The sequence below is a fragment of the Pan troglodytes genome, chromosome 12, assembly GCF_028858775.2.
Source record: "Pan troglodytes isolate AG18354 chromosome 12, NHGRI_mPanTro3-v2.0_pri, whole genome shotgun sequence".
NCBI lineage: Eukaryota > Metazoa > Chordata > Mammalia > Primates > Hominidae > Pan > Pan troglodytes.
The window spans coordinates 26254332-26268579 of NC_072410.2; the positions used below are offsets into that span (position 1 = coordinate 26254332).

A 14248-nucleotide genomic window follows, 5' to 3' on the forward strand; every position below is an offset into this window, starting at 1 on the left:
AGGCTGCGCCGGGGAGTAAACAAGTGGCGGCCAGGGGCGGGCCGGGGGCGTGGGGCTCCGGGCCCCGCCGGGTCTGTTGCGGCTCCGGATGCGCAGGGTGGCAGTGGCCGGGAGGACGCGGGGCGGCGGGCAGGGCCTCCCAAGCCCGGCTGTCCTCGGCCCGTGCGCGGCGCCCGGAGTCCCACTCCTCCCGATGCTGTCCCCCGCGCCCGGAGGCCGGGCCAATTCTCTGGGAAGTTCCCGGCTTGGGAGCGGAGCGGCCGGTCGGAAGAACCTCGGGTGCTGGCGCGCCTGAAGTTGCAGACCAGACTTAAATGTGCGAGACATGTGCCTTTTTCTTAGGAAAGGCCCCAGGTACCAGAAAGGTTTTCAGCGCGCCGACCTACGGGGCTAAGAGGGCTGAAATAAGAACCAGTGACTGAGCGCCGGGAGGTTTAAGGTTTATGGAAGATGTTCGTCGCGCCGTACCCTACTAGAGGTTTGGGGACGTGGGACACAGCCCCTGCGTTCCCGCCGCGGACCCCGTGATAAATACACAGACACACAAAATCACTACCGCCTTGAATCTGGACAGCTACCTCAGGTGGTTAATATCTAACGGGAGCAGAGTGGAGCTCAGAAAGACTCAGCGTGGGTGCTGGGTTCCGGCGCGACCAGCCTGATACCTAGGTCAGCATCTCAGCCACACAAGCAGGCGGCAGTTCTGTCAGGAATTACTACCTCTGGTGATTCCACTTCTCATAGCTCACCGCTGGGAGAATAATTCCTCAGGATTAACAAGATCTATTCCAGAGGATCCTCACTGCTGAAGCGATTTTAGAAGACAGTGTGGTCTGTTGACAGTATGGAATATTCTTTACCCATCAGATATGATCTGTATGTGATTGGAAGGAAATAGACCAACTGCTAACAACACTTCTCTATAGATGTTCAGATTCAGTAATTTTTGTATTTTTCTCTACACTTTTGTTTTTTCAAATTTCCTAGCACAAGAAGACTTTGACTTACTGCACATGTCATTTTAAATGACCTTTATAAAGACTCTATAGAAACAATTTGCTATGTCATGAAAGTAACAATCAAAAAAAGTATGCACATTGTGGCCACAAAGTAAAACTTGTGTGGAAGGTAATGTGCAAAAAAAAAATGAGTAAGCTGGTGGTGAATGACCAAAGGAAAAGGCTTTGTAAAAAACTTTTTTTTTTTTTTGAGACGGAGTCTCGCTCTGTCACCCAGGCTGGAGTGCAGTGACGCAGTCTCGGCTCACTGCAAGCTCCGCCTCCCGGGTTCACGCCATTCTCCTGCCTCAGCCTCTCCGAGTAGCCGGGACTACAGGCGCCCACCACCATGCCCGGCTAATTTTTTTGTATTTTTAGTAGAGACGGGGTTTCACCGTGGTCTCGATCTCCTGACCTCGTGATCCACCCACCTTGGCCTCCCAAAGTGCTGGGATTACAAGCGTGAGCCACCGCGCCTGGCCTGTAAAAAACTTTTTAAAAGATGGTAATAGCTGGCCGGGCACGGTGGCTCACGCCTGTAATTCCAGCACTTTGGGAGGCGGAGGCAGGCGGATCACGAGGTCAGGAGATCGAGACCATCCGGACTAACATGGTGAAACCCCATCTGTACTAAAAATACAAAAAATTAGCCACGTGTGGTGGCGTGCACCTGTAGTCCCAGCTACTCGGGAGGCTGAGGTAGGAGAATGGTGTGAACCCGGGAGACGGAGCTTGCAGTGAGCTGAGACCGCGCCACTGCACTCCAGCCTGGGCGACAGAGCAAGACTATGTCTCAAAAAAAAAAAAAAAATGGTAATAGTGGCCCGGCGCGGTGGCTCATGCCTGTAATCCCAGCACTTTGGGAGGCTAAGGCGGGCACATCACGAGGTCAGAAGATGGAGACCATCCTGGCTAACACGGTGAAACCCCGTCTCTACGAAAAATACAAAAAATTAGCCGGGCGTGGTGGCGGGCGCCTGTAGTCCCAACTACTGAGGAGGCTGCGGCAGGAGAATCGCTTGAACCCGGGAGGCAGTCGGAGGTTGCAGTGAGCCAAGATCGCACCACTGCACTCCAGCCTGGGTGACAGAGCGAGACTCCATCTCAAAAAAAAAAAAGGTAATAGTGTATTTTTAAAAGATGGTAATAGTGTCTCTTCTGCATTGTAAACTCAGAGCTGTGACTAGGCCAATGGGGCATCTCCGTGTTTTTTATTATCCAGATGATGTTCTGTGCCCTTTGAGTTTACCTTACTTTTGCAGATTACAGAGTAAGCCGCCAGCAGAAGCAATAAAGACATTAGTGGGCCTTTGCACTGCAACATCATGCCTCTGAAGAAAAAAAAAGTGCAAACATTACAATAGATTCAGCTCCTTTAGTTCTCACTTCTGTCTCCACGTCAAGATAAAATACTGACATTGAAATAGAATGGATGACATGCTTGAAATGAGTCATGTGCCTGAAAAGTCATTAACAAACAACAGTTCCAGAGGAAAGCCAGGAAAAACTCCCCATGGATTTAGAGACGGAGCTCTCACCTTCAACAGGTTACTTTTTCCTTGTCTCAGGCTTCCTTGGAAAACAACCTATAACTAACTTTCTGGGAGTAAAGCTTCAGGTGGAAGAACAATTGGATCAAACTTGGAAAACGTTAAGTGGTCATTTAAATTGTCAGTACCCAAAGATACAAAAAAAATCCAGTATGGGGCACGCAAAGCTGCTCCTGGAGTGGTTTCGCTTTTGCAGTAGAGGCCTCAACAGTCCTTGACCAGCTTCTCCTGTGGCTGTGCCATTCTTTACCCCACCCCTGGTTAGCATCAGTGGAGACACAGCCACTTGACCTTCAGACCACTGTTGGCCCTCCCTGGGCCGTTTTCCTTACTGGTCTTTTGGATCAAGACATTTCCATGTTATATCTAAATATTTATTCTTGAGTTTTAAACCCACTGGCTAATTCCTGCTTCTCTCTCAAGCCTTAGCTCATATGCTGCTCCCTCCGAGTGATCTTCCTTGACCCTCGACTAGGTTGGCTCAAGGTTATTGGAGCTATGTGCTCTCCCCATATCATCCAGTACATCCCCTGTTGTAACATGTATTCATTTATTCATTCAACAAGTATTTCCTGCATTGAGTCCCTGCAATGTAGCAGGTAGTGTTCTAGTGTTGGGACTGTAGTGGGAATGAAATTAAGTCCCTACCCTTGTGAGGCTAGATTCTAGCGCAAGGACGATAGAAAATACCCAAGTCTATATTTCAATATTTGGTAGTAAGTGCTATGGAGGGAAAAAGGCAAGATAAAGAGACAGATGCTGGGGTGATGCTGATTGAGATGGGCTAATTGGAAGCCTTCTCAAGGAGATGGCATTTGAACTGAGGCTTAAATGAAATAAGGGGTGAGCCTCGCCAAGACTTAGGAGATGTGTCCCAGGTCAGGGAGACAGCAAATGGCAAAGCTGTGTGTGACTGTCCCCCTTGGGGTGGTGGGAAGGTTCTTCACTAAATTCACAGAGGGGTTGGTAGTACCTGGCGTGCGATAGGGATTTAAACGTGTGGAACAGATGGATGAAGATAATTTACAAATCTTGCCCCAGACACAGACGTTGGCATGTGTACCTCTTTTATCTGGAATATCCTCTTTTCTTTGTTGCCTACATAGATGCCCCCAGTTTGTCTACTCCATTGAACTTTGCATGCTTGGAGCCCCTGGCCTCAGCACACTCAATCGCACAAGCCCGCCTGCAGCACCTGTACAGCACCATGGGAGTCCCCTGCAGTGCTGCAACTTTGAGAGTGGGTATAGTGACGTAACTCAGGTTCTTCAAGGGATGAACACTCCAACTTTGAAACCACTAGCCTGTAGGTGTGGACGAAAAAGCAGCTGCATGTTATAAAACAATATTACTCATACTTTTGGATCAAGCTTCTTTCAGTCCCATGGGTAGGGAGGAGGGGCAATTTGCTGAAGCCCACTGCCCTTCCAGTACTCACAAGCCAAGGGCCCTATGGGATCTGTTTCACAGGACTCATGCTTATGGCAGCTGAGCACATCTGTCCTGTATGTCTGCCAGCAGCCACGTCCCTCTCACTCCTGTGACGACAGCCTTGACTATATTTAGAAATTCCATTTCTGATTGCATTTCACTGCTGAATGGTCCTAGAATCCTTTATTGCCCTTGCCCCATCACAAGAGACAGCCAGCCACAGCCACTTTTATCTCAACAACATACTGAATACTGACAGAACAAACAGGCAAGTTGTAGATTCACCAGGATTTATACATATTTGATTTTTTATTACCAATCAAAAATAAATTCCATATATCGTTTAGCAAATATCATTGTTTTGTGACAAAAGACACAAGAGTCATAACAACAAAACTCCCCGAGAGTCAAACTCATAACGCCAAAATAAATCACAAAAATATACAAATTAAAATATTATGCAAAATAAATACGGCGGCTGTCATCTGCCTACCCATTTGGATGCCCTTTGCAAAGGTCTCCCTTACATGGAAGACACAGTGGGTGGGCCAGTTCCAGGGTATGGCTCATCCCAGGAACCAGAGGTTGAAATAGGAAGGGAAAAATTGCACTGGGAAGAGGAAGTCATCAGACAAACAATATTTGGAAATAATGATGACCCTCTGTGAGAAGGGATGATCAATGGGCCAGGGAAGAGTAGGAGGGCCAGCCAGTTGGTGGTAACCGTGTGCACAGAGGTCACTGTGGAGGTGTGTGCACCTGCCCCTTTTGCTTCACATACCCCCACCAATGTCTTTTGCTCTACCTGGCAGTCAGGGCTGTCAGGAATATAGCTCTGCCAGCTTCCAAAAGGACTTGGGAGCAAGCTGCTCCTGTACAAGACTAAGGGCTTTCCCCCAATAGGGAACAAAAGTCTGGTGTCTTTTTTCCTTACAGTTGAGAACCCATGGGTGTCACCACCTTCTCTCCAGGCTTCTAGGAGTCAGTTCTATGGCTAGGAGACCTCAGACTGGCCAGGGGTAGGCATACTTGGGGCAAGACAATCCCTGGTCCTAAGAGTTAGGATACTCTAGGCACCTGGAGAGCAGGGCACTTGGGGTGAGGAAAGGAGTGAATAAATAATACTCAGGCGGAAGGCCTGCAGAGTTTCACCTGCCAGGCTCTCGGGACCCAGCTCCTGCTGCACCCAGTGGAAGGACCAACATGGACCTTGGTCCCACAGCCTCCCCAACCCTGGGAAGCCTGGAGTTTTGCAGCAGGGCCTCATTCAGCCCCAGGGAAGAGGCGCCAGGGCAGGAATTCACATGAGGGCAGAGCTCTTAGTACAGTACTACTAACTTCAGCAAGGGCAGGATGACCTCTCACGCTAGGATCACATGTGTGAGAAAGAGGGGCTGCAAGCTGCATGCCTTTAGGAGGAGCCCTCCTCTTCTGAGGTTCCATAAGTGGGTGGATAAGGCCAGGTGAGCCTTGCCAGCCACAGGGGAAAGGACATAAAGAACCTGCTTCCGTGGCTTCCCACATGTCCTCTTGTCTCCACCCCCAAGAGGGACTGAAGCTTGGGGATTCGAAATAAGGGGTCTGGGAAAAAGGCTTCAGTCAACAAGTCAGCCTTGACTCATTGTGGGGCGGGGGTGGTACTGACTGCTAACAACGCAGATGCTGATGACTGACAGTTCCTTCTGGAACCAAAAGGAAGAACCCAGACAAATCACCTCCAACACAGATGCCCTCCCGCCGAGGGAGAACCTTTGGTAAAAGTGAGGGCAAGGCCTGGGGAGCAGGGGTGAGCAATCAAAGGCCTGAGACCCTGCCTAACACTTGAGTCAGCCCTGTCAAAAAGGGCCAGTTGTCCAAAGGGCCAGATGGGAGGCAGGGTGGGGATGTGTCCTCAGCTGAGTCCCGACTCACCAGGAGAGGCTGTCGGCAGAGTTCTAGATTTCTGGGTACAGCAGTTGACAACAGATGTGCTCCTCTGCATAGCTCAGATTATCATGTCCCTGATCACAGCTACCCAGGAGCTCTTGGCCTCAGCATTGTCAGATAAGCTACAGCGCAGGTGCTCAGGCAGCTGATCTCCATGCCATTTTGTTCTTTGCTTCTCTGAAGAGCTGTCTTCCTCCCAACAGATAAGCCTCCACTGGCAGGCTCTGGGATCCCACCTCCGGAGGAGGAGGAGGAGGAGGAAGGGAGAGCTCCCTGAATCAGGGACACAAGCTGGAAGGCCATGGCTGGGAGCAGATTATGTCCATTGCTTCCCGGGACAAGAAACCCTTCCTCTTTTATAGTTTTTAGGAAAAAAATATTTTTTTTTTAAATAAAGTTCCTTAACCCTGTCTTCCCTTCCCAAAATGATATTTAAAAAAAAGTGATGAGCCTACTTTAGAAATTCTCTCAGTAAAAAACAGCCTTTGCTTACGGTAGCTGGCCCACTGCCCCCCCTATCCAGGGCTGGACAGTGCCACCTCAGAGCTACTCAGAGGTCCTTGGCAGAGGCCAGATCCCCCATAGGCTGGGGGCCATCTGGCTGTTCAGTCAGACAGGCTATCTATCCGTATCCTTTCTGGACTAACAGGTTCCCTCTCTTCATGTGGGCCCACTGGGGAGGCCCCCGCAGGGTGGGCAGGGGGCCCCGGGCCCTCCTGTCAGATGGCATTCTCGTGGGAGGCTTTGTGCAGCAAGGAGTTACGCTCGTTGAGAAGAGTTGTGGTCTCGTCCACCACAGGCAGCTCAGACTTCTCGGCCAAGTTCTCCATGTGGGTGGTGCACCCGTCTATGGGAAACTGAGGGCTGTTCTCCATGCGAGAAGCCAGCAGCCCGTTCTGGTACTGCTGCCGAGTGATCTGCATGAGGAAGGGATGAGTTCATGGAGAGAGGGGCTGGGAGGCAGACCCTATCACCAGGCCTGGAGAAACAGGGCCAGGATTGAGGCTGTGAGTTGAGAGAGAACATGACCAGTCAGCGTCTCTGGAAGCCCTTACAAAGAACAAGGTGCACGAACAAGAGAAGAAAGCATCTCAGGGCTGGGCACAGTGGCTCACACCTGTAATCCCAGCACTTCAGGAGGCTGAGGCGGGCAGATCGCTTGAGCCCAGGAGTCTCAAGCCAACTTGGGCAACACAGTGAGACCCCATCTCTATAAGGGGAAAAAAAAAAAAACCCGAAGCCACATGCACACCTGTAGTCCCAGCTACTCAGGAGGCTGAGGTGGGAGGAATCCTTGAGCCCAAGAGTTCAAGGCTGAAGTGGGCTATGATCACACCACTGCATTCCAGCCTGGGCAACAGAGCAAGACCCCATCTCCAGAAGAAAAAGGCATCTCGGGTTTGGGCCCACCATGCTGGGTTTGGTGGATGAAAGTAGTAGCTGATTCCTGAGCAGAAGATAGCACTGCCCAGATAGGGCGGTGAGGCACTCACCTTGATGTACTGCAAGTCCACGAGTGCCCGGACGCTGAAGTCAGAGATGTACTGGCCCAGGACAGAGCTGCCGAACTGGTTGCTGCTGCCTGCCAAGGTTGCTGCAGTTGAGACGTCTGTGCGGTCTGGGTAACTGAGGGAAGCTGAGCGGCTGAGTGGGGTGGGGTGTGCTGGGGAACGGTCTGCAGGGAGAGCAGAGGTTGTCATGCCAAAGGCCACTCTGATGCCCACTCTCACCCTCATGTCTCACCTCATCCCATGGAAGCCCAGGGACACCCCACCCAGGAACAGGAAGTCATTCTTAGGGACAAACAGAAGCATGTAGAAGGTCTGACTGCATAAGGTCTGACTTCGTTAAAGCAAATGAATTAGTTTGTTTAGAACTATTGTGCAACAAGTATTAAAAAGTCTACCAAAACAAATCAACCAAACAGAAAATAAAAACCACAGACTTAGAAAGTTTATGGCTACAAAATCTCTCGTTTCCCACAACAACCAATCAGTCAAGGGCAACACAATGATCATCCTAGCAGGACAGGCAAACTGCCATCCTTAGGCTGGGCACAGTGGTTCACATTTGTAATCCCAGCACTTTGGGAGGCCGAGGCAGGAGGATGACCTGAGGTCAGAGTTGGAGACTAGGCTGGCCAACATGGTGAAACCCCATCTCTACTAAAAATACAGAAATTAGCCAGGCGTGGTGGCAAACACCTGTAATCCCGGCTACTTGGGAGGCTGAGGCAGGAGAATCGCTTGAACCTGGGAGGTGGATATTGCAGTGAGCCAAGCTGGCACCACTGCACTCCAGCTTGGGTGACAGAGCAAGACTCTGTCTCAAAACAAACAAGCAAACTGCCATCCTTGTCTCAATACCAGCTTGTATCAAGTGACATAAACTGCATACTTTTAAATAAAAAATATGCATTAAAAGGAAGAATGTATAGTTTGCACTCTCTCTCTGTGAATACACACCCCACACATAAGATGCCCCGTCACACCTTTTCTTTGGAGACAGAGTCTTACTCTGTCACCCAGGCTGGAGTGCAGTGGCGTGATTTTGGCTCACTGCAACCTCCGCCTCCCAGGTTTAAGCAATTCTGCTGCCTCAGCCTCCTGAGTAGCTGGGATTACAGGCGCCCAACACCACGCCTGGATAATTTTTTTTCTTTTTCTTGTTTTTTTTTGGTTTTGTTTTGTTTTTGTTTTTTTGAGATGGAGTCTTACTCTGTCACCCAGGCGCATTCCACCATGCCTAGCTAATTTTTTTTTTTGTATTTTTAGTAGAGACGGGGTTTCACTGTGTTAGCCAGGATGGTCTCGATCTTATGACTGCCGGTGATCCGCCTGCCTCAACCTCGCAAAGTGCTGGGATTACAGACAGGTGTGAGCCACTATGGCCCTGCCAGCCCTGTCACCTCTTAAATGCTCTTATCGGGGGCTGGGCGAGGTGGCTCACACCTGTAAGCACCTTAGGAGGCCGATGCGGGCAGATTGCTTGAGCCGGAGTTCAAGACCAGCCTGGGCAACACAGCAAAACCGCATCTCTACAAAAAATACAAAAATTAGCCAGGCTTGGTGGCTTTTACCTGTGGCCCCAGCTCCTTGGGTGGCTGAGGTGGGAGGGTCACCTGAGCCTGGGAGGCGGAGGTTGTAACGAGCCGAGATTGTACCACTACACTCTGTCCACCCGCCGAACACCCAAAAAAGAAAATGCTTTTATGGAGTCAAAAGTGTGTTTTGCACACAACCTACTCAGCGTGAAACACAGTCCTACCCACTTCCACCTGCAACCCAGCCAGCCTGGCCGGGGCGGGTCAAGGTGACAGGCGCTTCTCCCCTCTCATGAGGCAGAGTTGTAACAATCTCGAATCTCGAATAAGAGTTGTAACAATCTTGAATAAGGAAGAATGGGCTTCTTATTTTGAAAAAGAAACTGCTTTTTCAAATGATATACGTTACTGTATATCATTAACTTGTTTTTGAGAACACAGGAAACCATGAAATGCACAAAGAAGTTAATTGTGAAGACATGCAGGATGGTTTTAAACAAACAGGAAGCGGACTAAGCTGATTTGCTTATTTAACTATTAAGTTACTAAGTTAGCCATTCTAACAAATTGCCAAGTGAAGAGAACAAACATACTGAATCTAGTGACTCAATGACCAATACAATTTTTAACTAAGGGCGTGCGCGCGTGTGTGTGTGTGTGTTTTGGATAGCTAGGGAAGGAAGAAGAGTAGAGATGAAGAACAAAGGGGAAAATAAAAATTAAATGAGACAAAAGAGGGACCTGGTAAGGTCTTAGTGGGTCATGAACTGAGGATAATCATTAATTCAACTCTGAACCCAAGATCTAATTAAATAAAAAAAAAGAGAGAGAAGTCTGAGTTCAAGTCTTTATGACTGACGTTATCAAAAGTGGTTTCATGTTTATGTAGCTCTGTATTTTGTAGATTTGAGAACATTTTAGCTGGAAAGCTAGTAATTTCATGCTCCTAAAACATCTAATTATTTTCATAAAACTGAAAAGAAGCCAGGGTATAACAACAGAGACTAAACTGAGTAATACTCTATCTTTGTGCTTAAGTAAAGCTTTGATTTTTATTTATAAAACTAGGAAACTATAGTTTCCTGGTTTACAGTTTATAGTTTATAGTTTCTCAGGAAACTGGCCATTCTATGATGAGGTTGTGGTATTCCCATGCAAGAACAGGAAATATTTTAGAGGATCATTAGAGGATCAAGTGCAAGTATCTAATGAGTAACATCTCTGATTAAGTTCTAGGAAAAGCAGAAATACTAGGGGTATTACTTAATACTTCACATAGCTATCTGAATGATGGAATGCTTTTAATTAATGCTAACACTCTAGAAACAGGAACTGAATTTTATTTTTAAAATAAACAATCTATTTTCTTTTTCAACTGAATTTATTTTATTATTATTATTTTTTAAAGGGTCTTGCTATGTTACCTCGGCTGGTTTGAAACTCCTGGGCTCAAGCGATCCTCCTGCCTCAGCCTCCCAAAGTGCTAGGATTACAGGAATGAGCCACCAAGCCTGGCCAAGAGACTGAATTTAAACCAACACAAATTAGTGACATGGGCAGAGTGCGGTGGCTCACACCCGTAATCCCAGCACTTTGGGAGGCCGAGGCGGGCGGATCACCTAACGTCAGGAGTTCAAGGCCAGCCTGGCCAATATGGCAAAACCCTGTTTCTACTAAAAATACAAAATTTGGCCAGGCACAGTGGCTCACGCCTGTAATCCCAGCACGTTGGGAGGCCGAGGCGGGTGGATCACGAGGTCAGGAGTTCAAGACCAGCCTGGCCAACATGGTGAAACTCCGTCTCTACTAAAGATACAAAAAATTAGCCAAGGGTGGTGGTGCATGCCTGTAATCCCAGCTACTCGGGAGGCTGAGGCAGGAAAGTCACTTGAACCTGGGAGGTGGAGGTTGCAGTGAACTGAAATCGCGCCATTGCACTCCAGCCTGGGCGACAGGGTCAAGACTCCATCTCAAAAAAAAAAAAATACAAAACTTAGCTGGGGGTGGTGGCGCACGCCTGTAGTCCCAGCTACTCGGGAAGCTGAGGCAGGAGAATCACTTGAACCCGGGAAGTGGAGGTTGCAGGGAGCCAAGATCGCACCACTGCACTCCAGCCTGGGCGTCGCAGCAAGACTCCATCTCAAAAAAAAAAAAAAAAAAAAAAAATTAGTGACGTGACCTATTAAGATTAGAGGTCCGGCCAGGTGCAGTGGTTCATGCCTGTAATCCCAGTGCTTTGAGAGGCTGAGGTGGGGGAAGTCTAGGAGTTTGAGACCAGCCTGGACAACATAGTGAGACCCCCATCTCTACAAAAAGTTAAAAAAAAAATTGCCCAGCATGGTGGCACCTGCCTGTAGTCCCAGCTACTTCGGAGGCTGAGGTGGGGGTCACTTGAGCCCATGAGGTTGAGGCTGCAGTGAGCTATGATTGCACCACTGCTCTCCAGCCTGGGTGACAGAGAAAGAACGTGTCTCTTAAAACAAACAAACAAAAAAACAGAGGTCCTAGAAAAAATTCACCAAAATCCATTTTGTCTCTGAGAGATGAAATTATGATGCTTTTTAATTTTTTCAAGACTTTTTTCTATTTTCCCAATAAGCTACCTTACTTTTATGAGTAAAGCAAAAAATAAATAAAACAAAAACTGCAAGGTTTTTTTTTTTAGGCAGAGTTTCGCTCTTGTTGCCCAGGCTAGAGTGCAATGGCACGATCTCAGCTCACTGCAACCTCCGCCTCCTGGGTTCAAGCGATTCTCTTGCCTCAGCCTCCCAAGTAGCTGGGATTACAGGCACCTGCCACCACGCCCGGCTAATTTTTGTATTTTTAGTAGAGATGGGGTTTCACCATGTTGGCCAAGGCTGGTCTCGAACTCCCGACCTCAGGCAATCCACGCGCCTCGGCCTCCCAAAGTGTTGGGATTACAGGCGTGAGCCACCGCGCACGGCCAACTGCAAGGTTTTGACCTGGTAATTTCATTGTTGAAAGGATATCCTAAGGACATAACCTTAAACACAGGGAAAGTTTTTTGCTTTTTTGCATAAAAAAGTTTATATCATGGTATTGTTTATAATAAAGACCCCCATGAATATGCATAAAGCGTAAAGTGGAGAATTAATCAATGAGGGCACACCTGCTCTCAGGATTCAAACCACAGGTGCATCACCTCCCGGCCATCCATGAAACCAGAGCAAGCCCAGAGGAGGGGAGGGAGGCTGAGGTCACACTGGGGAGGTTTGAAAGGGACAGGGAGTAACTGCTTCTAAGTCACCTTTTCATCTACTTATTTATTTATTAAACAGAGGGTCAAAATAGCAGAGTATACCTTGGAACAGTTCAGATGGAAGAAGGCCCAGCTGTACAAATGTAAAATGGAAATCCCCAGGCTGAGGTGACGGGTTTTTAGGGCAGTTGGGGTGTGAGGAGCTGAAAGATGCTGGTGCTGCTCCTGATGGGCACAGGCCACACCTGATGAGACCAGCACCGTCCTGTGCCCTCTGCGGCCTGGTTGCACACGGGAATCCCAGCAAGCCTCAAGCTGAATGAGTCTGACCCTATTCCCACCGACTCCCCGGACAGGCATCAGGAGCATGACACATCCAAGGCCAGAAGCAGCATATGGCACTGGCCTTTCCTGAAAGACTTTCTGGTTGGAACACCACATTTTCATTGTAATCAGGAAAAAACAGAAATAATAATAATTGAGCTCTAACTCAACATTTTACATGAATTCTCTCACGTACTCTCCTGATAACTCTTATGAAGGGGGTACACGCATTGTTCCCATTTCACAGAGGGGAAAGCAGAAACAAAGACTATCATTTAGCCAGCAACTGTGGAGGTGGCTCTTGAGTAGGCAGTCTGACCCGGGGCCATGCCCCTCATGGCCTCGCAGTTGCCTACTGGGCCAGCAGCTGAACAGGAAGCAAAGCTTGTGAAGAAAATTGGAAAGTCTTTTAGAGAAAGCTGATGAGATGACAAGTCACCCTGACACGGTGTGTGGGTGGCCTGGAGCAGGAAGTGCTTACCCGCTGGGGTGCGTCTCCTCTTGGCCGTGGAGGGCAGCAGGCTGGCCGGCGCTCACTTGGCTGGGCCAGGAGCAACCCTCCACTCCCAGCCTATCCTCTGGGTGTGCATGTGTGTGTGTCTGTGGGTGTGTTTCTGTGTGTATGTGTCTATGCATGTGTGTTTCAGTGTGTGGTATCTCTGTGTGTGTCTATGGGTGTATCTGTGTGTGTCTGTGTGTGGTATCTGTGTGTCTCTGTGTTTGTGTGTCTATGGGTGTATCTGTGTATATATACCTGTGTGTCTGTGTGTCTGTGTGTCTATGGATGTGTATCTGTGTGTGTCTGTGTGTGTGCCTATGGGTGGGTGTTTCTGTGTGTGTGTGTGTCCATGGGTGTGTGTCTGTGTGTGTCTCTGTGTGTGTGTGCCTATGGGTGTGTGTTTGTGTGTCTATGAGTGGTGTATCTATGTGTGTATGTGTATCCTGGTGTGTCTACGGGTGTTTCTCTGTGTATGCCTCTGTGGCATCTGTGTGTCTATGGGTGTATCCGCATGTGTGTTTCTGTGTGTGATATCTCTGTCTATGGGTGTCTGTAGTATCTCTGTTTGTGTGTCTGGGTGTGTGGTCTCTGGGTGTGTGTGTGGTCTCTCTGCGTGTGTGGTCTCTCTGCGTGTGTGTGGTCTCTCTGCGTGTGGGTGGTCTCTCTGCGTGTGGTCTCTGTGTGTGGTCTCTGTGTGTGTGTGTGTGGTCTCTCTGCGTGTGTGTGGTCTCTCTGCGTGTGGTCTCTGTGTGTGGTCTCTGTGTGTGTGGTCTCTGTGTGTGTGTGGTATCTCTGTGTGTGGTCTCTCTCTGTGTGTGGTCTCTGTGTGTGTGTGGTCTCTCTCTGTGTGTGCGGTCTCTCTGCGTGTGGTCTCTCACTGTGTGTGTCTCTGCGTGTATCTATGGCTATGTGTATCTGTATGTGTATCTCTCTGTGTGTCTCTGTGTGTATGTGTCTATGAGTGTGTGATCTCAAGCACTAAGAGCTCTTTGGGGGCCCCTTCTAGAGCGGAGGCAGCAAAGCTGCCTAGAAATTGGGCCCCAGCCAAGCAGAGCCACTGAGGTCGGGCGGCCCACATTGAGCAGGCGGGGGTCCGGGTCCGTGTGGGGAGGTTAATGCAGCTGCAGTGTGCAGGCACAGGCAGCAGGTGGCAGCGTGACCCTCAGCTATGCCACGTTACCTGTGAGCCAGCAGAGCAGGGAGTTCCGCTTGCCAGGCGGACACCCGACCTGGACTGAAGGCACTGGAGCAAAAGAG

The 14248-nt window shown here is 49.0% G+C and overlaps 1 protein-coding gene and 1 long non-coding RNA gene across 6 annotated transcripts in view; one reads left to right on the forward strand and one right to left on the reverse strand.

Moving 5' to 3' along the window:
- Positions 1-267: 267 nt before the first annotated feature.
- On the forward strand, positions 268-3905 carry LOC134807871 (uncharacterized). Its single transcript, XR_010149324.1, has 2 exons — positions 268-354; positions 3655-3905. It is a non-coding gene; the product is annotated as an uncharacterized LOC134807871 (long non-coding RNA).
- Positions 3906-4269: 364 nt separating this feature from the next.
- The window catches only part of CNNM4 (cyclin and CBS domain divalent metal cation transport mediator 4), a 50080-nt gene continuing 40101 nt past the window's right edge, over positions 4270-14248 (reverse strand). Inside the window, exons 6-8 of one of the 5 annotated variants that reach the window (XR_010149320.1) lie at positions 12271-12591; positions 7399-7580; positions 4270-6822 (exon numbers count right to left, since the gene is read on the reverse strand). Coding sequence is in view for 4 of the 5 variants with exons in the window: in XM_009442891.5 (XP_009441166.2) it covers positions 6710-6910; positions 7399-7580; positions 14172-14234 (446 nt within the window). In the remaining variant the exon portion in view is untranslated. Of the gene's footprint in view, positions 6911-7398; positions 7581-12270; positions 12592-14171; positions 14235-14248 lie in introns of all 5 variants that reach the window. The other 4 variants (XM_009442891.5, XM_016949005.4, XM_016949007.4 and 1 more) reach the window with 4 other exon arrangements.